We start from the raw sequence: 26,908 nt of genomic DNA on the forward strand, positions 1-26,908 counted from the left end.
ACGACTGTGGCGCGCGTATGATTGCAAAGTATAAGAGTTGTCTTTTTCACATACCAACTTTATTTTCGATCTTGTATAATATTTCGATCCTTTTATTACAGATATATGCATACCTATAAGGATTATATTTGCGTTCGTATATTTGCAAAAAACGTAAAACAAAATACACCGATGTACGTCGATGTTTTTTTTCTTCCGTTTGCTTTTTAACTCTCAATCACAGATTTGTAATTCGATCGAATGATATATTGTCACGCGCATATTAAATATTGATATAAGTGAACACCTGACTGTTTTAAATTTTTTCACCCCGTACAACTACAGGTTATAAGACATTCATATCGCATGAATGATTACAAGAATCATGAGAGATTTGAAAAAAATCCGCAACGATGGAATCCTCGGCGAATACCAGCGTACCTACATATATTATATGTATACATACCGATTTCTATAAATCAAAGACGGAAAAAAAAATTTGGTGATATCTAATGGTGAAATTTATTTTAAAGAGTGTCCGAATATTACTAATTTATTCTCATGTTTTTTTTTTTTTCTTTCTTCCTTTCTTTAATATACCTACACATATTCATGGATATACATATTGAATAACATACCGTATAATAAACTTGATATATTTCTTCCTTCGCATCACACAAATTTATTACCTCGTATAACGGTATAATATATCGATAGGAATCATTACTTACGAACACCCACGCATCTCTCATACGTACAAGCGTTACATGAGGTTATTTATATTTATATCCGATAGAGGCAATGATTGAAGCAACTGCACGCCGATATTCCAGGCGTACCTCGATGCGTGCAATATTTTCTCCGCCTAAGAAAGATTGTTACGTGTCAACGTACGTGGACAAGTGATTTTTCGAATAAGGATAGTTTTTACTCCCCGGAAAGGATGAAACTCCACTGAGAAAAATTTTTAGTTCCCGTTACCGCTCGGTCCTCAACTATTTTCATTTTTTACCACAATCGACAAAATATCGTTCTAGATAACAAATGAAAATTAGTTTTCCAGCTGTTACCGGAAAGTCTAGTATCCGTTACTGTTCTTTCTCATTACAATTGCTGTTGACGTTAAAGCCTTGTTTAACTAAAAAAGTAGAGTAAACCTCAGAAACTGATTTTGCGTTGCAATAACCAAAAAAGTTAGGCGTACCTCGTTTTTCGCAGTTCCAATAATATTCAAACGATTTTTTTTAACGTTTGCAAAATTATTATACTCTGCATCATTACACCTAATACATCGAAGCTCGAACCGAAGAATTGAAACGAGTTTTCGACTATAGAAAAATCGTCTAAACTCAAAAATTGAATTCGCACAATATGGTAAATAATGTCTAAGAAATATCAACGGAAATTTCCGAGGCCTCGAACGGATTAGCATAATTTAGGTGGCATTATGTGCGCACGCACAAAGCTGCACCTGGAGGGCACAAGTACTCCGCGTCATGTGATGATATTTGCGCTTCTGCCTCCCCTGATGGTCACCATGCTTATGCCATATACCGGGCCGCTCTTTTACCCTCCGCAACGCCACCGGAAGGGGAGAATCTACATGCCGGTGTACCCCGTTACATGGTAAAAATAAAGAGAGAGGAGGGGGGGGGGGGGGGGGAAGCTCGATAATGGAATATAGGTATGTAGGTATGAGACGGCCATGCAATGGTTGACCCTATGTATCATCCCTTGACCGTCGTCCTGCTCCTCCTTTAAGCTTTAAGCTCTATGGGAAGAAGGGACGCTCGAATTTCTGACCTTCCTTGTCTCGGGAAGGTCGTCTTGTAATAATGATCAGGGAGAAGCGTTAAAACGGAGGATACTTTTTTTTTTTTGGGTTAATTTTTATGATTTTTATACAAATCAATTCTTTGAATATCGCTGGAAGTATCGTCGAGTACACGTACCGACAATGAATGTCACTAATTGTCGTTGACGGATATTTGTTCTTGGCTTACGAGATGGTTTTCTCGTTTGTCATTTTTAATTATTTTACGTTATAGAATGCTGTGTATTTTGGACGTAATTTAACCGTTTTATCGCGCGATAAAATTAGATTTATATATTTTGAAAATCACTGTGAAACGTCTAATTTTTTTTTTCTTTCATTCTTCTCGCTTCCCCAATTTGAACGATTACGGTAAAACTGATTGTGAAGTTTTGTCAATGCGAAATATGCCTTATAAAGTATGCCACATCTGTTTTTATCTCTGGAATAGATTATAATATATACAATAATTTATTTGAAAACAGAAATAGATGAAACAGAATAGTTGTTGTCAGTAAAAGATTAGGAGTCCGTTTCCAATTGGCATTCCAAATTTCACCATAAATTCTGCACGGGTTCTACCGTAGAATATGCTGCTGGCACTGCAATGACCGTCATTTTTTTTTTTTATTGATTTATTTTTTATATTTTACACGTGTTTTCTTTTCGTGTGAACGTTGAAAATAAAACTTACGGCTGATCCTAAATCGATTTGATGTTACGACATATTGCCTTATAACTAAATTTGTAAATATTTTTGGTACTATTACATCAATTTACCGAACTTTTTAAGTCTATGGTAAAATTTGATAAATATATTGGTGGAGCTCAAAAGTTTAAGATCCCTTTAAATTTTGACTTCAAACTTCATGTTTTGATTTTGCTCATTATTTCTTCCCTAATCCTCAAATTCCTGAACGTCGTTTCAGGCTTCTCAAATCAAACGGTGATGAAAGAAGTTTACTAAATTCCGATCGAGTTCCAGGAAACTGGGAAGCAGGAAAAATTCAATCTGCGTAATGCATGACGCCTGAATGCTGTGAATACGTTCGTAAAAAAAAAAAAAAAAAAAAAAAAAAAGAAAACAATGAAATACGATTGACGATGTTCGGTCGTAATTGATGCGAATTCTTATTAAATATTTCTTCCCCGTGCTATTTTTGGCTTTTCCTTCTTAAACCAAATTTATACAACCTTTCCGACGTAGAGGAAAAGTTCGCTGGGTCCGTTGATTGTTATACGATCTTACCGGCCTTTCCCGATTATTTCGCTTCGCAGAAAGTGAGCTCGAGAAATTCGCACGTTCCCATCGGCTTCGATCCTTTTGTGAGACCTTCTCGTGCTGCGGATTCCCGACCACGTCTTGATATTTGCGATTACGCCTGAAGGCATTTCTCGGAGACAGCTCGTGTCTCAATGTCACAGCGAGCTCCTTATCGCGTCTCGAAGCATAGCGTGAAAGAAATATTGGGATTTTTTTTCTTTTTATTTTTTTTTTTTTTTTTTGGCAATTCAAATTCCTCGCCTCGTTCCTCGTTGTCGACGATTTGTTAATTTAGTTACTATTGAAGTCAGTCGAAAATGCAATTAGTTAACCATTGCAAAAGAAGAAACGAATGAACCGATTTTTACAGTGAAGAATTTCGAGCAGAGCTTGTGTATATATTCATCGAAGTATACTATTCTATGGCACACGAAATCCGATAGAATAATTCTATGAATAGTTAATTTTTTCTCTACAATATTGCGCGGTTTATTATTGTTGAGCAATAAAAATCTCGGGATTCTAGTCAGTGCCGTTCGGTATTTCAGCAGTTAAATTTTACGCGAACCAAGATCCCTTAACGTCGCTTTCGCAAAATGCAACATAAGATCCAGTGTGACCTTCTTTAGCGAAACGACAGCCTGCAGCGACCTTCTTCTTTCACGATCGGCGAAACTCCGATTCGTGCTTGCCGATTTTCGTTTCGATTTTACTCATTATATTCTTAAATTAAACGGAAGTCCTGGCTTGCAATAATCATGCGAAATGAGAACATACCAATGATAAATTTGCGAAAAAACCGTCGTTTTTGCATTGAAATATACTGAAACCCTTTCGTGCTACCAATTGTAAGAAAAAGATAGCCACGAGTCTAGTTTTCACTTTGTATCGTGAACCATTTTATTTCCCGGTCAGCAGTGAAAAATGAAAATAGTTAAGGACGGGCATAAATTTTCGAAAATAATAAATTGGCAATGTAAAATAAGCGCTTTTACGTACACTGAGAGAAATTTTTAGTTCCGGTTACCGCTCGGTACTTGGCTATTTTCATTTTTTATCACAATCGAAAAATATAGTTCTATGTAGAAAATGAAAATTAGTTTTTTAGCTGTTACCAGAAAGTCTAGTATCCGTTACTATTCTTTCTCATTACCATCACTGTTGCTATATTTTCTCGCAACTGTTGCGAAAATTTAACGCTTCTGCAAGAATAAATTGACGTTAAAGTCTTATTTAACTAAAAAAGTAGAGTAAACCTCACAAACTGATTTTGCGTTGCAATAACCAAAAAAGTTAGGCGTACCTCGTCGTTCGTAGTTCCAACAATAGTCAAACAGTTTTCTCAACGATACCTGTTTTACCGAATTTTTCAACCTACTATAACAAATGAAATTTTTCTCAATGTGTAGAAAGATAAAACAGTCTTAGACCTTACCGTCACCCCGTACGTAGAATAAACGGATTCTGCATCGTCAATATCGTACATAGGTACATATATACACGTACAAGTGTATGTGCAACATACGTATATAATTCCTGCGGCAAGCGGCAGTGCAGAAGTGATATAGAAGCGTGCAGATTTCACTCGAACGATGCGCGTGGAGCAAGGATTTGCTGTATTGGTTAGTTGGTGCATCGTTTAACGATACGTATGCTCATGTACACCACAAGTCCCGACGCACCAACACCCGGAGAGGAGACAAGTCGCGCCGTAGGTGCAGAGAGAGAGAAAGAGAGAGAGAGAGAGCGAGAGAGAGAGAAAGAGAGAGAGAGAGCAAGGCTGGACCACGCCCTGCGTCTGCCCCGCGATCTCTTTCCCTTTTTATCCCCCCTGCCGCCTCTCTCTTCCTCTCTTTGCTCCGCGTGAGCCGGTATACAACGAAGCTTTTTACCGCACTCTCTTTACTTCTGCAGTATGGAAACGGTGCGATAGGTTATGTTGATTGACGTTTATACGTAGCGCGTTTCTCGCTTTAAAACGCGCCCCTCCCCTCGTCCCTCTCCGACCTCTCCGATGCCACGGTTATATACCGATAAACAGCTTTGGAATTGCAACGCGGTGTTGGTTAATCAGGCTAGGATTTAGATTGATTTGAGTTGAAGATATTGTTGTGATTATATTTCTTTAAATTTTTTTTTTTTTTCAACAGATTATTTATTTAACACACCGATCATTTAGAATTGTACGATGCGGCGTATGTTTATATTGTAAACCTTGAATCTGCGGTGCACCGAATTTTTTTTCATCCGCAGAGAGGAATCGACGGTAGTCGTTATAGCTCCGTTTCGTTTTTTGGCTAATTGTTGAAAGAGAGTGGCGAAAAAATATTAAATAAATAATCAAGTGAAAACAAATACGTATACAATGTTTCACGAGGTAAAGAAAAAAACAGGTTGAATATTTTTGCTCGTTATGTAAAAATATTCATCGGCTAATATCGTCTGATCGTTATAATTATATACCTATCCTAAATTTATGTTCCGATTTATGCGCATTTATACGATACGAGTCGTTCTTTGAATAATTCTAAAAATTTAAGGCCTGTTGTAAATCACGTCAGTTTTCCCCGAATTTGCCTTTTACCTCGTTACCTAATATACCTCTGAAGAATACAAGCATCGAGCTGCCTAAAACAATTATAGATGATAGTGATACACGTCTATTTAGTTTCAAACGTTGCCTAACGGTTTAATAAAATCTCAAGGTTTGCATACAGTCGCTCGAACAAATGATCAGAACTGCGCTACTCGAAACCGAAACAGAAAATCGATAAACGGAATCACCCCCATACTCGATGGACTTGACCGTTTATAAAAATTAATTAATATATATTACGATATATTACGTATGTTTAAGTATTAAACTTTTATACATAAAGAGGTTTCTAATCGAATGTTCAGAAAAAACGCGAGTCGACTTGTTATTAGTAATACAATACTCCTAGACAAAAGTTATCTAATTGTGAATATAGGTATATAAGTATAATAAAAATCTCCACATTACCGACGCATGGATAATTATAATATTGCAATCTGTAAACCGTACAAATTTAATACTTTTCGTCAAAATCGCTTGTAATATTGCGAAATGTTCGAGTACCTTGATACGCACCAACATCACGTCTGTATAATATAATATGTCTGCATTATATCTACACATGTGTGTATAAGTATTATACGATAAAAAATAACGATTCTTGACCATATAATGTATATAATATACGTGTATATATATATATATAGATATAAATGTATCGTATGTATGCGAACACGACGAAAGGCCAGAGAGATTCCTCCCCTCCACACCTCCCTCCTCCTCACCCCCCTGCGGCGCCAATCGCTGGAGGACACACGCGGACTCGACGTGATTCGAGACAACAAGCAAGAAACAAAAATCGAGAGGGAGAAAGAGAAAGAGAGAGAGAGAGAGCAAAAAAATACGCTGATATATACGGGAGTACACGAGGATCGTGTAAGAGGAGGACAGAGAAAATCGAACGAAGGCGAAGAACGAGTAAGATAAAAAAAAAAAAAAAAAGGTAAGAAATATGTTTAAAAAACGAAAAACAGCGAGTGGAAAAAATCACCGTCAAGCATAGAATCGCCGGATGCAGCGTGGGACAATATGTCGAATTATCGTATCCCCCCCCCCTTATTCTCCTTTCGCACTATGTCTCTAGTTTCTCGCGGGGTGTTTAATGGAATGATTTATGTCGTATGCACGCTGCGGGGGGGGGGGGGGGGTAATTTCGGCATATATATATATATGCTTTTTTTTCCATGTCATTTTTTCTACGCCCTTACACACCTGCGACGAATGGTGTGCGTGTGTGTGATTTTTTTTTCTTTTCCTTCGCTTTTTCTTTCTCTCTTTTTTTTTTTTTTTGTAGATTTTCTGGAGTTTAAATTAATTAGAGATATTTAACGTTTCAGTTGGCCCATTAGCGGGTTTGTACGTTAGAAATAGACGTGTGCACGCGCTCGTGTGTGTGCGTGTGTGTGTGTGTGTGTGTCTGTCGAAGGGAAGAAGGGGGAGGGGGGAGTCGTGTAGGTGCGTACTCAGATATCCGGATGTGACAGGTAGGTAGGTAGGTAGGTAGAAGCACGAAGGTAGGTAGGTAGGCAGATAGAGATACCGCACAGACAATTTTGTGTCTACAGGGTGTCTCGTTCGGTGATTCGGGTGGGCGTGTTTGTACGGCACAACGTCTGAACACCGGTTGACGTTTAAGCACATGCATTGCATATTCGTTTTTGCAACACCTGCATGGAAAGTTGATTTTTATGCACCATTTACAAGCACCGAAAGTAGTCTTTTATACACATGTGCGGGAAAAACTTTCGCGCATTGCTAGCGGTGTGAGAAAAAAACCTTCGCACATTGCTAGCGGTGTGCGAAAAAGACGGCCGCGCTTTTATCCACAGTTGCGCGTTTCGCAAACAGCTGCACTAGCGCCACCAACGGAATAGTTTGTCGCTCCTTGCCGTGCTCGACATCGTCACTGAACAGACATCGTGCCGTGGTTTCGTGTAAATATAATCGTGTATGTCGGACTTTCCATTACAGGTGTAGCAAAAAATAGAGTTCGATACACGTGCGAAAGTTGGCAATGCCTATCTCGCGTAAATGCGCCACACTCGCCCTTCGACTCGTCTTAGGGCTCGTGCTGCGCCTTCACGCTTGTGCGGGCATTGCCACCTTCGCGCACTAGTATCGAAAAACATTAATACCGCATTGGCATTGATATGAGAAAAAAAAAAGAACGGTTCTCCGGACGACGCGATGCGAGAATATTTTACGACGGTGTTAATATTGTTTAATCGGCACTAGAGTTATTCGTGACTTCCTCTCGCTGATTTGATATTACTTGTTACAATTATCAGGTGAAGGGACAAAAATATAAATCTATTTTCGCCGAGTCGGTTAAACAGTTTTTGTTCACCAAATGTTGACTGTGAACTTTTTTCTCAGGTATAATTGATGTACACGTTGACGTGGCTGTATAAACAGTTTCAATTAAATTCGCGCAACGATTTTCTCGCTTGATTTCCTTTTTTCTTGGGTTTCACTTTTTTTTTTTTTTTTATCGTTCCTGTACGTGTATACGTATCTGTATATACTTACGTACCGTGGTTAGCGAGGTCAATCTTTGTTTTTCTAAATGAAAAAGCCTCGCCCATTTTTTATGCGTCACGGATACAAGGAAAATCATTCGATACGGACATATCGTCGCGGAATATATGTAATTTCTATACTCCATTGTGTGAATTTACTCTCGTTCTTAATTTCCTTGTGTGTTGAATTTTTCTTAAAATCGTACCTCGCTCCTCAAACGATTGGGCCGTATCCTCGTATTTGTGCAGTGCAATGTTTCTACCCACATATATTATAATGATTCAAGGAAAAGTGTACGGAACGGCGCTCCGATAATTTCCTCGCGGAAAAGTGAAGGTAGTTACACTGGTGTGTGCGAGATAAAAATATCTGAATAAACCGCGTGTATGTAACAGTCTGTTAAAAACGCGCGAGTGTTTGCGGACAGTTCCACAAGCAGACCCGTAAGCATTAACATTCAGGAACACTTTGCAATAGCTGCATGGTGCCTAACCAATTGCAAGTTCTGACCGTTAACCTTAAAAAAAAAAGTTATTTTTCGAGGCTTGAGTCACATGGAGACAGAAATATCTCGATACTCGTAACGATATTATCTAAGATGAAAAGTTCGGTAGAAGAATCGTAGAAATGGCTTGTCAAAATAAATAACAAATAAATCTATAAGAGACACGAGTACAGTTGTTGAAAAATTCCCTAGTCTCACCTCGCGTCTTTGACGCTCGATTAAAACTGTTTTCGACTAAAGCCGTCCGACTTAGCGATCGAATTAGTAGATTAGCGACTGATAGAGAATCATGCAACCTTCGATTTTCTACAACGGTCATCCGCGGTCGGGATTTCCGGCTTTTAAGAGTCACCAAAGATTAAACATGGCGGCCAGAAGTAAATTTCCGTTCCGCTCACCCACCGTATTCTAAAGTGCAAAATTTCACCCGCAATACAACGCGAGAGACACCCTGTATAAGACGCGAACATACTCACACACGAAAAGGTTTACATAGGTGGAGAACCCGGCCACATGGGAGGCTTCGACAGAGCTTTCTCTGGCGCGGGTCGCGCGGATAACCAGTCGGGCGGTCACCCAGCCCGATCAGTGGGCCTCCTCTTGACTCTTCGGCTTATGTTCTCCAACGTGAACGCGTATAATCCTCCACACAAAGTCGCGACTTGGAGCATTATCGCGTGCACGTATACGCGGATAGAAGGCATGGGTGCGAGAGGCGCGACGCGCATGCGTATTTGTCTTTTACGATTAACACTCTCCCGCCGGCTCGTCGCTCGCTCCGCCGCATTCATGCGAGAGAGCCTAACACACGCTTCTTGGCCACTCGCACAGCTCCATTTACCTGGGTATCGGACCTCGCCGTATCTCTGCTCGCTGGGTATACATACGTATATATATATATATATGTATGTATAGGTACCTTATGTACTGGACCGACTCGCTCCCCGTCCCTTCCGTCGCCGTCACGAGACGGGGTTATATTCGAAGCTGATCGTGGGACAGATATATGGCTTCAGTGCTCGCTACGAACGCCTTTATTGTATATACTTTACTACTTTGTAATAATCGTTTGTGTACACCGGCCTGTTTACATAGGTACACGAGCCGTACACTCGGCCAAGTTTGCTCCTACCCGTTTCCACTCTCATTCTTCGAAACCAATGTGTCATGCTGTCAGGAGAAGGATTTTATACAATGATATACGGAAGAGACAAGAATCTAGGTAATTTTCAGGCAACAATTTTTTTAAAATTCCATTTGCAAACTTTGACTTCCGTAGAAGTCGAAGAAGACAATCGATACCGCGGACGCCATGTTTGTTCACCGTGACATGTATTCAGCGATTGAACGTAAGAATCGCGGGATGTATCGAGTTTTTTCATAAAGTAACGAGTGCAAGTCTCTCTATCAACAGCCGAGATTCTAATCCGATGAGAAAAGCAGGGATTTTCACTCGTGAAAAAGTTGCAGCGAGTTTTATAAACGCGAAGTGAGATTTCCCGCTCCATTTTCCAACAAGACTCGCCGAATCAGAATTTCTGTTTAGAAACGCGCTCGTCTACACAAACAGAAGAGGAGCAAAAATGAGCGACTGAATAAGTAAAGTAAAAAAGAATCGAACCGGTTGCTTTCCGCTGCCGCTGCTGCGCGGAGTCAACGAATTATTCAGGGGCTTTCCTTATTTTCTTAAAGAGTCTTGTCGCGTGGACGGGATTCCCCGAGCTGGCCGGCGGGGCTGTAGACTAGAATCCGGAGTTATATCTGCAGCCGAGCCTCGACACGCGCGTACGAGTATATATAATTCATTTCACAACGAAGACGTGTAAGCCTGGGTGCGCTTATATAGGCGCAGGAAGAAAGCTGCTTCCTTCCATCGGCGGAGCGGCTGCGACTCGGCTAGTTTAGTTCAGACGTTTCACGTTTATGGTGCGCGTCTCCCCCGCGGCACCGCAGCCGAACCGCCGCCGCCGCCGCCTTCGCGTCGTTCCATGGCTACGCAAACGACCTTCCATGGAATCTGGACGACCTGCAACCGGTGCCGGAGACTCGTAGCTACCCTGAACTGCCGGCGATCTGTTTGAAGCCCGGTTTGAACCCGACCACGAATACGACCGCAACTTACAATGAGACGTTCAAACCTGGACACTGGTATTATACATAAATTATATCTATAAACTCAGCGACACCCGTTGCAGCTACAGGTGCGTTACTAAACGGCCACACACGCGGGGCGGACTGACAAATGGACATTTTTCACGGGCTAGGTACCAGTTTCCGTATGTTCAAGGAACGAGGATCCACGAATAGGAGTCGAGTCTCGCGTATCCGGGAACAACCGTGCTGTCGATTAGGTATAATTTGGTAACCCCGGAGAAGATGCACGCAGTGCCGGCTCAAGGTTGCGCGAAGCCGTAGGGTCGTATAAATCGAAAATATATCGTCCGACCTTTCGGTATAATTACTTCCTGATCGAACGTTCGGCCGTGAGTTTCTAGATTTAATTGAAACTGATTGGACACGAGATATCTAGATAAGAACTCGTAAAGGAAGTAATGAAAGCTTTTATTCAGACGTAAAATATTAGAAGCCTTTACGTATTAAACACAGCTACGACAGAGCGTATTATTATGTTTTTTCCCTCTTCGTTTCCTTCTCGAAATTACCATATATTATACTAGGTCCATTAAAACGGTGTTCTCAGGTATCCGAGAGTCGTGACACGGAATTACTGTACGAATCTGTCATCGCGAGAAACAGTGACACGAAAAAACGTACACTGGCTGTATTCATCATCTTCGGAATCTTTGAATTTCAAACCTATCTTTTGATCGGTACATTTTCGTATCTTACGGCATCTTACGAAATTTCCGATCGGCAAAGTAATCCGACATTGTGAAATGACTTTAGTGAATTTAGATGGGAATGTAGGAAGTGAAATCCAAAAAAGATGTTATAATCACGGTAGGTACCTACGCATGATTTCGCGGGTCCTCGACCTTGATCCACGATTTGTCTAACCCACAACACGGTATTTCTACTATTTTCACGGTCAACGCGACACCTTTGAAGCTTAACTCCACCGTTATGTCAAGTTTGAGGGCAATCCGTGCGACCCCTGAACTGCAGATGCTTGAATGTTGAATCATAACAACTGCATCAGCAGCTTAGGAATAACCTCAAGCCCGGTATTTCAACTTACAATGGTGGATCGGACGCGGAGAAGAGATGAGAAGTGAAACCCGAGTCTACAGCTCTGTAAAACCTGCAGTGGGCGTCGGTCACGGCTAAACAGAGTTTAGTCGAGATTATAGAAAAAAGTACGATCATAACGAGCCAGCATCCCGAGCATCCTCTTTCCATCTTTCTTTCTCTCTCTCTCTCTTTTGCGGCAATAGTTTCGACCGCTTTATAATAGGAGATCCGAGACGAGCCGACAAAAACTCTGGCGTGGGTAATACGCTCGAATGACCCAGTCCTGCGGGGTAACACCGAAGCCGGTGTTGGTGGACGATGCTCGACTTGAGGCGACTTGGTCCAATGGTCCAGACTCCGACGATCGTGGTCTAGGTGCACGAAATTCATCGGACAAGAGTTGGCGTAGGTTAGGCTGGTGTACAACGGCCTAAACGTGGGTTGAGGCAGGTCCAAGTGTCGAGAAGAAGTCTTTCCGGAGTCGTGTGTGAACGTGTATGTATCCGTGTACCGAGCATGGAGCAGGTATTACAGACTGGCTGCAGGTGACACAGCGTTTTTCAATGGTTCTGGTCCACCGGCGGACAACTCTGCAGTCTGGGTCTCGAGTTGTTTTGACCGAAACCGCAGACACCGATTTTACACCTTTCATTTATCCCGGTCAGCGACGCGCAGTGGCACCGAGCAGTGAGAGTTTCGTGATAAGCCGGCGGACTCGACGATTCATCAGACTCGGGATTTGATTTCCTTAAGGTTTCGGATGCGTCGATTTTACGTGTTTCAATTCAACGCCGAATCGTACGTATTGCAAATAGAAATGTTGGTGGAAATAGGAAGAGAGAGATTTCAATGTCGTAAACAGTACGACCTTTCAGAATAACGACAGTCTTTGGGATGAGTCACTGAACGCTGTCTGTATACATTGCGTATTATCATAAACGTGTACGTGTAACGTAGATATTTGCATTTCATTACATTCATCAATTCACATCATGTTAATTTCGCCAAGACTGCATCTCGAGAATACATACCGAGATACTCTGAACTCCGTTGCAGGGGGCATCCTGAGGTGTGAAGTCAAAAATTTATTTTTCTTTCTACCTCAATTTCTCCCGACTACGTTAACAAAAGAATTGTAAAACTTTTTTCCGAATGTTTCTGTCATCTGTCGTGAAGTAAACTTTTTATCATCGTGATCATTCATTCGAAACGAATAAAAAGAAGCGAACAATTTCACGTGGAATGAGTAGGTACAGTATTTAACAAAGAGTGGCACAGTTTCTTTTTCCCTCCGTAAGATTCTAATTGGTCTGAGCCTTCGGCGTTGTAAGAACAATAATTGTGCAATTTACGATCAAGTTCAAGTTCCAGTTCTAGTTTTACGGTTAAGCGAATTAGTATGATATTTATGTCTTTTTAACAGCGCCTCATCCCATCGAACGACGAGTCACGTCATCTTCGACATTCGAGCGTTGTCAAAATTAGCTGCAGTTTCGAAATGATCGATGGTTTTTTAAACAAAAGATCTTGAACATTTTCTCCCCCATTACAGGGAGACTTGACGCTTCTTATCGGATCGACCGATCGAGGCGTAATACTCGGTACAATAAATTAAGGTATCACCCTCGGGCAAAATTAAATCAGACGATCGGTCGGTCGAGTGAAAATCGCGACTGACTCTCCGCATGGTTCGCGGAGTGGAATCGGAACGGAATTCGCAATCGACTTTCTTTTTCCAAATAGGTAGAGCCAGCCACGGTTGTAAGTACCTTCGAGGCGTGTGCATAATAGAAAGAAACAACGTTAGAACGACTTCTATCGCCAACTGCACACGCCTTCGGAGTGCAGACCATTAGCTGTCGAAGTACGCGTAAATAGTTCGACGAGTTTCCACAGCGATTGATCACTGCTCTCCGATTTATACGCGGGGAGTGTATGACAGGTGAATCTGGAAATTTCTAGGATCTCAACACCGAATCTAGTCCCGATACAATGTCAGTCACATTCTCACGATATATCAAATAATACCGTTGACTTAACGAAGGTTTTATAAATAAGAAGTTTCTATGCATAAACCATGCAACGCTTATACTTCCAGACTCGTCTCTGTTGTACAAGGTACCCACATACATCAGGATGCATTATCATTTACTAACTTGTGAACACGGGTATCGTGTCTACGTATAATGCATCACGTCATTAGGCTTTTCTAACGTCTGCAGCAACGCAGCTGACTTTTTTTCGATGTACACATTGACTTTTATGAACCATGCAAGTTGGTACAGGTAGATATTGCCTTGAGGGTACATCGTAGACACCATTTTTTCTACACCCCAATCATCGCGTAGTTTTTTAGATCAATTAACCACGAAACGAATGGAAATCAAAGTAATTCAGCTTTCAAAGATGCCAATTGAATTTTGCTATTTTAAAAGTAAGTACTATACAAGACACTGGAATCTGACAAATTCAACAAGATCAATGCAGGGGTTATTTGATTCAATTGTTCTTTTTCTTCTAACCAGTAAACGCTTTATAAGGACAAATATTCACCTGACTCGAAGAAGACTTTCTCGACTAGAGTGAACTTTGATCGAACCAACCGAATATTTTGGGGATTCAAAGATCCTCAAATATTCGATAGTAAAAGCAATTGAATCAAAGAACCAATGCTCCGATGTTAGTGATTGTATGGAATTCCGATACGTTCGCTTAAACCTAATTATTTGTAAGCAAGTGAATGTTTGGCTCACAAAGTACCTACACCCTTTGGAATATTGTTCAACGTGTTTATAACCAACTAAATTAAAATTATATCAGACCCGAAATCACAATTTTATACGGGTGAGGCCTCGTGCCTCTTAACAATTTTCACGACATACTTGTAGAAAATACTTTCCATCTATTCGGTGCATCCTGGACTTTCCCGACAGTCTCTCATTACGAAAAGCTCGCCTCACGTTCCACCGAAGAAGACCCAAACGTGTGACCCCGCGACTCGTTGTGTGTACAGACGCTTCGAGGAGCGGTGCACGCAGAGAGGAAGACGAAGAGGAAAAAAAAGGCAGACCCAGAGAGAGAGAGAGAGAGGAGGAATTATGAAACGGGAGAGACGAGGCGTGGAACCGAACCGAACGGCGTCCAGCGTCTTCCTTGGGCTGGACCGCGGTGGCTGCGGACCGGCGGCCATCTTGTCTTGCCTTCTGTCTCGCCGACGTTATACGTGTAAAGTACCTACGCTGTATTCGTCGGATCTGACAAACCGTTGCTATCCTGCCTCCAGCTTTCGAACGAAAACCCTCAGCTTTATCGAATTTGCATGGTACTTAAACGAGATGTCCGAAACGACAGGCGCCAGTCGGGAAAAGAGGGGAAATCGGTTTGCAGTTTCGGGGCGTGGAGCTCCGATCCCGTTTGGAAAGGAGAGAAAATCTTAGTCGGAAGAACGTCGATTACTCTATAATCCAATGAATGCGAGCGCCGAAAATGGAAAGAAACAGGGGTGGACACAACATTTGTGGAAACCTTTAAATCACTTCGACTATTTGATTCGTGACTAAAATCAAATTTATATCGTAAAAGTTTTAGCCAGAAGTATTTGTCACTTGGTAAAAATTTATTTTTTACAAATTAGTGTTCAGTTAGATCAAAGCACTTCTCTGTAACCAGTCGTGACCATGACCTCAGATTATACGTAATGAATATGGGCACAACTGGTGTTGTACCGCAGTGACCAAAACCGGTCCATCTACCCTATATGTATAATGCTTCTCCAATTTGATTTCCCTTGTAATTGAAATGCGTGTGAAGAATGTAGACGATCTAAAAAACAGTTCCCGATGTTGTTGGCATTCTCGGTGTTACTAGACTTCTCTTTTACAACAGCTGCGTTTAAGTTAATGCTAAGACTTGAACTTGTAACTTGGAAGTATCGATATCCGGAATGTACGATATATCGAAATTTCAAACATGCGAAAATAAAATAACGTAAGTAGTCATTCCAACAAGTGACGCTATCGAAAATCAAGATTTCTAACAATTCATCCTTCGTTATTTTATCTCGCATATCGGCCATTCTAAATATTGATCCTTCCAAGTTTTGACCCCCATCCGAAGGAAACCCGATTCGACATAGTAGATTTGATTTTACTCGAATCAACTGACTTTTTTCTTCGACGCTGACTTTACGGGCACATCAAACAAGAGCGGCGCAGCTCAGGATGCTAACCTAACCCAAGTATCGCCCTAGACCTTGGTGCAGTATATGGTTGCAGTAAGGGGGGAATAGGGTATAGGTATAGGCATAACTATACCTTGGTACGACGCACGTGTCTAATTGACGATCGCCTTCCCAATCACTTGGTAAATACAAATTGATTGTCCGTTTCCTTCTCCGTAAGTCGTCCTGCACTTCTCCGTTCCCTGGCCATCGTCACGTCTCTCTCTCTCTCTCTCTCTATCTCTCTCTCTCTATTTCTTTCCTTCTCTCCTCTTTCCCCTCTCATTCTCGTTCTTCGTCTTAACGCAGCTCAGCGTTCTTCCAATGAATTCACCACTCGGCTGCAGGTTTTTCTCATACAGAACGCACTGCGGGACGTAAAGGCAGGCAGCTCTGCCCCCTTTTGTGCGAACAACGCACGCTGCGACGGGAAAGAAAAACACGCGTCCACAATATCGCGGATAGGTATAAAGGCGTACAGACGGACGTTTGATACGTATTTACTGCGTAAGGCGCATTCCCGCTGATATTTATCCGATACTTTCAATCGGGACGCGCACCGCATCCGATGGAACTCTTCGGCTCTGCGCCATCTTGGATCACATGCTTTATACGTTTCGTTTATAGATTCAGGGAGGCCTGGGACGCGTAATCGGGTCGAAAAGTCTCTATATTGTTACATCTAACCAGAAAAGGATAATAAAAGAGATTAAACAATGTGGTAAAAAAAAAAAAACAAAAAAAAGAAACAGTATAAATTTTCATTTCTCTGACGTTGGTAACAAAGAGTTGTTTACGGTTGAAATTTAGTGCTTCGATGAGTTTTTTTGTTTATTTAATCTATTTTTTCAGAAATCACGAGGAATTTTTCAACAATGTTTAAGTTGATTATACATTCAATTAACGCCTGTTTACAAACCTTTGTTTTCTCACGTTTCAATTTCAATGTATTTCTAACCTTACCGTAGATCACGTATCAGGTAATAATAATGACTATGTAATCGCATAAATAAATATGAGTAATAATAAATAACAAAGCGAATGGTATACATATAGTATACAATTAAAATACAAACAGCAAACAACAGCGAGATTAATAAAATCCAGTTGTTTTCGAGACTCCAAGGTCTCTCTTTCTCTCTCTTTATCGGCCGTGTCTCCGTCTCACTTTAATGATCGGCAATCGGGAATCGCTTGGCGGAATTCTACGTACCTCTCTTGTGGCTTATACCCTACACCGACATTCACCATCACCTAGCCAGAGATTTGACCAAGGTGTGTTCCCTGCCTACGTATAAATCGACGCATAGCGATACCGTATGTATATAATTATATATATATACATATACACACGTATGCGTATACCTATAACTTCGTACGTATATATATATATATATACATATATACATACGTATAACATACACCCACGTGAATGTATTTATAACTGATAGCGAGTCGAATGCGTACCTTACACTTTATACGTACGCGTCATACCTTCGACGGCGCAGGATGCCGTGGACGTATGTGTTAAATCACGATTAATTATTACCAATTTTTATCAATACTCGAAAGAGCAAGGTAGCGCGTCAAGCAGCTTATAACGGTTAAACGCACATCAATTATCACCCAGCGTCTACATCACTCGATTTCCATTTTCATACCCATTATAAAGTGCGCGCATCGCGCTGCATCAGGATTATTATACCTGTACCTATATATGAATGTTCGTAATATGTGGTACATGTGGCGAATGTCTCGACTCAACGACAAACACGTATAATGCAATAATTCAATAACATCGCGCAGACGGTAATAATTCATCGTCGCGGCTTTAACGCACGCAATAAAAATTTCATCTTGTGATATTCACAACGTTCACCGAAATTCCCGCGCTATGGAAACATCCGATGCACCGATGTATTACACACTTGGAATTAATCATACCGCATTTTGCAGCCTATAGATCGAACGGAAGATGAAATATTTCCGAATTTCTGTAGGACCCGATGACTGGCATTTTATTTATTTTTGTATTTTTGGAGAATCCCGTTAAACACGTGTGTCTCTTATACTGTAATTCCAGTGGGTGATAATCGAATAAGCAAGCTAGGGTACGCGTATAAATTCGTTTTACGTTATAACGCAAGCGTCGAATTCGCTGTCGGATGGTATTGCGTAAAAGCGATAGGGGACAGTTGGCGAAATTTTTCCTAGTAAATTCGAGATTGAGAAGGCCGCGATCCCAATTAAAATACAGGTATTAATTATGCGAGAGAACTGGGTATTACAGTTGGAGCATGCGGGGTGTTATGCTTTTTGCTTTCATAATTCTGACCTTGCGCGTGTCCGAGTTTAATTTGCACTCAATTAATCACGGTTCACTCAAAGCCATTCAGGCATTTACACGCGCAATCCGAGACGGAGAGAGTGAGAGAAGGGGGTTAAGAGAGAAACAAAGAGGTGGGGAATAAAAATTGAGCATGAGAGACTCGGAGGAAAAGAGAGAGTCCGGCCGGGCTGTTTTGCGCATAATATTATGGGTCTCGATCGATGGCGATAAAAAATTATTGAAGTCCGTCGTACATGCAGCCATCCGGCAGACTATTCTTCACTCTCCGATTTCAAAAAAATTTGCATTCAAATATTCCAAGGTGCATATACACGCATATACGTTATATACACAATTACCGTCAAAAAATACTCGGGCCAATTCCCCTGACAATTATTTATACCTCTCAATGGTCTGACGTTTATTGCGGTTTTTGTGCCATGATTGAATACACATTGTTATGCAGGTTTAATTGAGGATTGACCGACAGATAAAAGACTTTCAATAACAATTTCATATCAAGTTTCCTCCACTTCGACAATGATTTAGCTCTTCGTGTATTGCAAGCGTCCGTTGTATTGTAAAGTCAGTATTCTGCGAAAGGCCCAGAGAACGAACAGGAATATTTTTTCAAGAGAAAATATTGCGAGCCTTTTCTATATTTAGAAACTGTTGTACGCTTGATCCGATACTATATGCGTGGGCCGCATCTATTGTATGGCCGACTAAGTGCCAAACGAAAGCGAAATAAATAAAGTGACGGAAAAAAAAAAGAAAATGGACGAATAAATACAATACGATCATGAAATATACACCTGGTATAAATTATGTTGAATTTCACGAAAGCAACATCCCCCCTCGTAACGCAAAGGAAAATAAAAGTTGAAAGGAAACAAGTCGATGTGGTACAAAAAAGAGAAAAAAAAAACAGCTGCGATTTGCCTAAATTCAGTGCTCAATCTCATTTTTCACTTGGATAAAATGGTTTGGGGTAAAAAAGTTGAACGGCTTTACAGAAATGCGATGAGCCACCGTATCGAATTTTAGAAAACGCGAACGTTAAAATCCACTGATTGGAAATAGTGAAACGCACATGAACAAATTAATTGAACTCGATGCTCGATCGATAAAATCTTACCGCGATAATATTTTCGTCTGCAAGGCAGGGGAGCCAACTTACTCGAAACAGAGCGCAATCCAATTAAGTAGTGAATCGAAATCATGCCACTACATTGACGCGTAGCGAGAGTTTGCAAAACTTTCCCGAATCGCTAATTCAACGATTTGGCATCTGCTGAACCAAAAAACATTCGCATCGCCTACATAACCTCCAATAAAACCCAGCGAAGTTTGACATCTGAATCTTAGGTTGGCCAGCGTGCTTGAATAGACGAAATAACTCGCGCACGCGCAATCGAAAGCTCAATCTGCCAAGTTTCGAAGTTCCCTCTCATTGTCAGTAGAAAGTCGATAAACAATTGTCACAAGTAGGTATACAAGCAGATATAAAGCGTCTCGAGCTTTCTGTACTTTTAACGTCCTCTTACGTTTGGTTTTTCATTTTGGTCCGAAATTTCACAGACCAGACCTTCCACGCACAATAATATGTTGAAAAAAAATGTTGAACGGTTCTTGACCCGCTTTCCATGCATCGTCGATATAAATAAAACTACTCTTCGCTCTTCGACAGCGTAAATGTAAACCAAAGCATGCTACTCACCCTGCGCGAAGGGATGCGGCATTGCCAAGGGCGAGCTGCGCGGCTCCGGGATCGGCGGCAACGAGTTCCGACAAAACGAGGACGGTGGTTGTAGTCGCGCAGTTTGATCCAGAGGCAGCGGAAGTGCAGGGTGTGCCACGTGTCATGATGGCGTCCTCGTGCTGCTGGAGCTGCAGCTGAGGATAGTGATGGAGGTGGAGGGCTGCGGCTCGCGACCTGGAGTTCGTCGGCGGAGAGGGCGGCGGGGGCGGATACTCGACGACCTGGACCCTGTCCGCCTCGTTCTCGTAGATGATCTCCTTGTCGTGGGTGTACATGACGGTCTTCTGACCGTCGTTGTATATCAGGTCGATCATCTTGTGCTCACCGAGGTTCGATGGCGGCGCTACTACCGTTCCAGCCGCCTCTGGAGTCACCCGGTCATCGTCTTCTTCGCCCCGCGTGTCCTGATCCTGATCCTGCTGGTGCTGGTGGTGATGATGGCTGTGGTGGTGGTGCTGCTGGTGGTGCGCGTGGTGCGGATGGTGATGCTGCTGTTGCTGCTGATGGTGATGGTGATGGTGACGGTGAAACTTGTGGTGAAGAGGGTGCTGCGACGGCTCGTGAAGGTCCAGGACGTTCACCGGCTGCATCGTCGCTAGCAGTACTTGGTCATTATCGTTTTGATTATGGTTGCTCAGAGATGAGGATGCCGGTGAGACGGGACCCTCGACCTGAGGAAGAGACAAGTGTTCGGTCAGTCCATTGGTTTGCGGATTAAACTGTAAGGGTAAGGTGTTTGTCCCAGATCAACGCCGCGTGTTTGCCGCCGTCCTGAATCGTCGGAATTTTTATCCTACTTCGATTCATCGGGGCGGTAATTAATCTCTGCAGTTATTGTATGGATAATGCGGCTCGTTGAAAGCATATTGCAATATACGTTGTGTGAGCGGGAGGTGAGCAGAGGGTAAATAAAACTGACGTTAGTTTCCGCGTTAAATGTTAATTGCTTCTTAGACTTGCAACTGTGAGATTTTAATCGACGATAAAAAAGAAAAAACCGATCGAACTTTGATCTTAACGATCCTCGTCCCGAGATATCTGCACGTATAAGATGTATCGTACAGGTCTGTAATACGTATGTTATTTCAATACGCGTAAGCTTTATCTCCACCGCGATGTACAACCGTTGATAAAATTCCTCAAGTTATTATGCACGTTGGTATGCATATATATAGGTACATAGTCATACACCTTACCAACCGTCAATCACGCAGTGCGCCGAGTAGCGTTGCATGTAAATAATATTCTTCATACCCGTGGCATGCGTGTGTACTTTTATACGTATTACGTATTCACTGGATAATGAGGAAAACCGTGAAAAGGCAAAACGTCATGCTGATACGTTGAGTAGCGTTTCTTTCTTTGGATCGAGGTTTTAACATCTATCAATTTCTTAATCATACCGAGTTCAGAAAAAACCGTTTTCGATCGGTGTGCCTGACTTCATCTGCAAACCTATACTGCAACCAATCGTCGAAATGAACATATTTCCTTTCGAAGAGCCGTCGGTGAAGATCGGAGGATAAGAGGAGGGCTCAGATTCGCGGTCGACGTCGTTCAAAAATAGTACAAGGGTAAAAATAGTGTTCAACTGACCGGAGACAAGGCCTCCTGGATGTGGATGGAGCCCGGGTCCGGTTCGTCCGCGCACGTCGACATTTCCTTTATTCTCAAGTCTTCGTTTCTCCTCGACTCCTTCAGGTACAACGGGTATACTATACGTATATAATTTAATTCAGGGAGTGACGATGCCTCGGTGGTTGGTTAACAAAATTTCCGCTGCATCGATATGTCGTTACTTTTCTTACGGCTACAGTGAAACGTCCGTCCCGCAGATCACCAGGCTGCGCAGACGTGTGTCCGGTGTGTAATTTTTTCGTTTTTTTTTTCTTTTTCTTTCTTTCGTTTCAAGTCTTGTATCACAGGCTGCTGAAGAATGTATGGCACGTTGGAGGAAGAGATCTGCGGAAAGAGAACAAGGAAAAGAGACATTGACCTGGGTTCACTCGGTTGGCAAGACACATCGTAGGTATTACAAGGACTCGTCAGCGATCGTCCGATCTCGTCTTTTTCCCCTCCCGATCCATATAATTCGAGTTACACGATCTTCTTCTTCCTGCAGCCTCGGAACTGGTCTCGGACCCAACAGGTTTCACCTCCGCAGGTTTCGTTTGGCCTACTCCGAAAATCGGTAACAACTCACGCGGGGCGGGGGGGGACCGGGCACGGGGACCCGTCGGTGCAGGTAGAGGAGGACGTGGGTCGACCGGGAATCAGGTATGCACCTGCGGCCCACCGATCGGGACAATGAGGAAGGAAGGCGAGGAGGATATTGACTGCCGGTGAAGATCGGCTGATGCGGAGGGAAAGAGAGAGGGCGAGACGAGATCGACGAGGAGCCTAGGATCGCGGTGCGAACTGTTAAATGCTACCGATCGAGGAAGAGAGAACGAGAAAAAGATCGGAGGGGGACCGAGTGGCGGGTGGTGTTGCAGCACCATAGATTATACAAAGCCGCGTGCGAGCGAGGAGCAGGTTAGGCCGGTCTAACCTGATTCCGAAAGGGACCCTGCGTCAGGTTGTGGGCCCACCTCTTGCGCCTGTTTGTATTTCAAGTATAGGTACCGGAGCTCAGGTACGCCCTCGCCACCGCGACCGCGACCGCGGCCGACGTCGTTGCCTCTCAACCAGCGGCAGCTCAACAAACGGAGGATGGACAGTGTGCCGAAGAACCAGAAGCTCCGGACTTGCCCGCTCGCGTTTACCAACAGTGCAGTGTCACCAATTGCTCCTGGTACCACCGAGTGTCGGACCCTCCCCGCGTAAAACGACTACCGCACAGTGCCAAAAAGTTTGCGAGCATCCTTCGGACCTGACTTTTCTACCTCTCGCGATTTACCGTCATATGTATATGTATATATACATATATGTATGCATGTATACGTATATGTGTGTACAAACATACTACTGGTCGTCTAATTGCGCGCGTGGAATTCGATCGATCTTCAGCCGTATCTGGTACGTTCGATTCTTCCTCGATGTTGTGCGATGGTAAAGGTGTCACGTGATCGGACCGAGGAACGGATAAAGAGACGCGGTGTATCCGAGTCCGGGATAATTAGCTGGTGATAGAGAGTTGGAATTTATTTGAAAAAAAAAAAAAAAAAAATGAACGTACGTGACCGAGAGGCTGCAGGTATCAGTGTACGATGTTAGTATCTGGATACAAGGTGGAAGAGTAAAACTACGCATCATATTTTTGTAACATGCTATGGACAGAAACAATAATAACGTGTGATGTGAATCGAAGAGGGCGCTGGATCGTCGCTCCGTAAGTCCGCGGCTATACAATTACTGATCTTCGTTAAAATATTACCTACGCTAGTTTCAATGCGTCGCAGGATATGCAATATAAAATTACAATGTACGGTACAAGGTGTAAAGCTACTCACTCGTTTGGGTTGCATTTAGTTAAGATCGAAGGTGTGATTCCTCTCGGCTGGGATGCTGATGCAGACGGGAGGCTGCATGTTCGTGGGATAGGTGAACTACAAACTACCGGCTATCTCCCAGTCTCTGGATCACATCTCCGCGGTTTCTTCTCTCACGCTTAGCTATACCGGGCCCGTTCTTAATCGTTCATCCAGGCTGCTGCTGCTGCTGCCGCCGCACTGCACTCAAGTGCAATATCGTCGCGCACCTTTCGCGGCCCCGCGTTCAATTTCGCAGTAAGGCCCAATTATTATCAGCTGTCCGCGTTTCACGCGTGCGATAACTCTGCCGCACGCTTACTGGTATACATCTATATATGTATAATACGCGTATATTGCACGAGGCGTTGCAGATCCAACTTTCCTCTCTCTATCTCTCCCTCTCTCTCTACGCATATGTCACTTCAACACAATTATTACTCCCGCCGCGAGATTGTTGTTTGTTTGTTTGTTTTTATTTTTTCTTGTTTCTTTACGTGTCAAAATTGAACGAGGTACAGTACTGCTGCGGCATAAAGAACAACAAGAACAATAAGAACATTATAGTTTAGTTCCTTTTTTTTTTCTTTTTTTGTTACCTCGTTTCTTTTATTATTATTATTGTTATTGTTATCTTTATTAACGATGCTGTTGTTGTTGTTGTTGTTGTTGCTGTTGTCGTCGTCGTTACGACGATTATACCCCTTCAAAATCAAACGACACTTTTAACACAGGTATAATTTATTCCTTTCTTCCACTGCAGGCATTAAAACCGTACATGTATATATATATATACAATAATGCACGCGCGGTTCTTATACGAATAACACACACACACACACACGCGTAGCTATAGTCCACGTGTATGCATACCGCAGGAATTGCATGTACGAGATACGTCGATGCGTACAGCGTACGGTATAACGTAGACGAGGTGTTTATACATCGATTGATCGGCGACGCACGCGCGGACAAGTTTAGAGACAGTTATAAATGTACACAGATGACACAAGGCATTATACCTACATACATATACATATATATGTATGTATACACACACACACGCACATACACATACACACGTACACACACACAGGCACGCGCGGTTGCACGCGTAGGATGGTTCGATACAATGATGTTGTATATACGATCTGTGTATATTAGACGTGCAGGGAACCGCGTGATTAGGTATTTTCGCGTCGATCAAGTGTATACAACGCGTATATTTAATCCTGGCGCGTTTTTAACAATGTTCGCCCGTTAACGGAGGAGCGAGTCAGACGATGATCCAGAGGCTGGATGAGTGGATGTGTGACTACCAGCGTCCTGCCGGACTGCGGAGGCCAGCCTGGGCTTGTATATTCCACACCAAAGTTGGGGCCGCTGATCGTGAGCTGGTGGCTACACAGGGAACACGTATAACCGAAGGAACGCTGCTCGGAGGACCTCGCCGGAGTCTCTTCTCTCGGGAGAGGCAATATGGCCGCCCAGCATCCCGGCCCTCTCCTCTCCTCTCCTCTCCTCTCCACCTCCTCCCCCCCGCCCGCTACCGCCACCCCGCGACTCGCTCCTCTCGCTCCGCCGCCGCCGCCGCCCTCCTTCCTACCTCTAGGCATTAATCCCGTCGCGGTGTTTCTCCCACTCACCCCTCCGCGCAGGTCGAGAAGGAGAAAGAGAGAAAAAGAGGAAAACAGAGAGAGAGAGGGAGAACGGAGAGTGAGAGAGAATCGGGCCCGGAGGCTGCGGCGGAGACGAGAATCGACGCGCTGCAACAGCAGCGGCAGCGGCAGCGGCAGCGTTCAGGTAGCCCGGCAGCCGCGCCCGACGAGGAGGAGAGGAACTCGGAGGAGTGCGTGCGATGGGCAGAACGGAGTGGCGGGAGAGACGGAGGTTCACGCGTTCACCAATACAGAGAGCTGCGGATCCCCGTGAGCCGCAGGACGAAAACGCTGAGGTCGGGCTTGAAGCAGGCGGTGGACGGCGGTCGTGAAACGGCGCAAGATGACGGGTACGAAACGCCTGCGTGCGATGCATGCCGCCGCGGTGCGGATATCGAGGAGGAAACTGGTAAGGATATCCAAAGACGCGGGCGTCGAGAGTCGTCGAGCTAACGAACGAACGGTCGGTCCGCTCCGATCGTTGAAGGAGGAGGAGGAGGAGGAGGAGGAGATAAAGAGAGAGAGAGAGAGGGAGAGGGAGAGAAGACAACCGACCGTCGCGGGGACCAAAGGGGCATTATTTTATTGTATCCTCCGTCTCTCATCTCGGCACCGCGGCTCACATCTCTTGACGAGGATAACCGCGTGGTACAGCTCCGCCGACCGTAGACGAAGATACCTCGAATCCATGTGCGTTACAATACGCACCTATACGCGTGTATTACACATCGTTACTACAGACACACACACGCGCACGCTAGCGCGCGCGGGCGGTAGAAATTTTCTTCCTTGCGCGCGAGACGTTCACCGTATAGCAGCTATATAGTGGGTGGGGTGAGAGGCGGAGTGGGGGGATAAAAAGGCGGGGGAGACGACGGCGGGACGGGGGCGATAGGGGGGGCGGGGGGGGGGGAAGGGTTATCGAAAGAGTAAAAATAAGAACGCACGACGTCGGACAAAATTAAAAGACGAAGCGAGATGTATAACCTAATACGCGCGCAACCGTGCCTCGCGACTGTGTGTGCGTGTAATACGTATACATGTATAATATAAAAAAAGTAAACGATACGAGGTATACGGTATACCTATATATATATGTGTATATATGTATGTATATACACGTGTACGTGTAATATTAAAACAGAAATAAAATTGAATAAGAGAAACAAAAACGACGCGATGGAAGGAAAGAGGAAAAAAAAACATACAAATAAAAACACTTTTACACATAGGTGCGCACCCAAGGGGCAGAGAGGATATAGAGATAAATACCGGAGGCTGCAGAGTAGGTACAGCTCCTCCGATCCGACGCTGCGGACTGTAACACAACTTCGTATCACACGTATATCTATAATGCCTACGTAAACCCTGTATAGGTACGCGATATTGTAGATGTGTTGTAATTCGCGTAGAATTGTATGTTCCATTTTTATAGAAGATTTTCAATTGCACGCGTATGCAATAATCGGTATATGTGTACATATGTACATGTAGCTCAACTACAATCGCGAACAATTTGCTTGTGAGGTTATACGCTGCACGTGTGTGCAGCCTATCGCACAGATATTTGATATGTATATATTAATAATATGTATATATTG

The 26,908-nt window shown here is 43.2% G+C and overlaps 1 protein-coding gene and 1 long non-coding RNA gene across 3 annotated transcripts in view; one reads left to right on the forward strand and one right to left on the reverse strand.

Moving 5' to 3' along the window:
- LOC124187228 (protein grainyhead) overlaps positions 1 to 25,120 on the reverse strand; it is a 74,520-nt gene extending 49,400 nt beyond the window's left edge. For both annotated transcript variants that reach the window (XM_046579629.1, XM_046579637.1), the window contains exons 1-3: positions 23,632 to 25,120; positions 21,776 to 22,141; positions 20,138 to 20,850 (exon numbers count right to left, since the gene is read on the reverse strand). In XM_046579629.1, the coding sequence (XP_046435585.1) occupies positions 20,138 to 20,850; positions 21,776 to 21,838 (776 nt within the window). In that variant the 5' untranslated portion in view covers positions 21,839 to 22,141; positions 23,632 to 25,120. The remainder of the gene's footprint in view (positions 1 to 20,137; positions 20,851 to 21,775; positions 22,142 to 23,631) is intronic.
- LOC124187328 lies at positions 7,341 to 15,320 on the forward strand. Its single transcript, XR_006871873.1, has 3 exons — positions 7,341 to 7,480; positions 10,985 to 10,986; positions 15,307 to 15,320. It is a non-coding gene; the product is annotated as an uncharacterized LOC124187328 (long non-coding RNA).
- Positions 25,121 to 26,908: the final 1,788 nt, after the last annotated feature.

Source organism: Neodiprion fabricii, chromosome 1 (genome assembly GCF_021155785.1).
Source record: "Neodiprion fabricii isolate iyNeoFabr1 chromosome 1, iyNeoFabr1.1, whole genome shotgun sequence".
In the NCBI taxonomy this organism is placed as follows: Eukaryota; Metazoa; Arthropoda; class Insecta; order Hymenoptera; family Diprionidae; genus Neodiprion; species Neodiprion fabricii.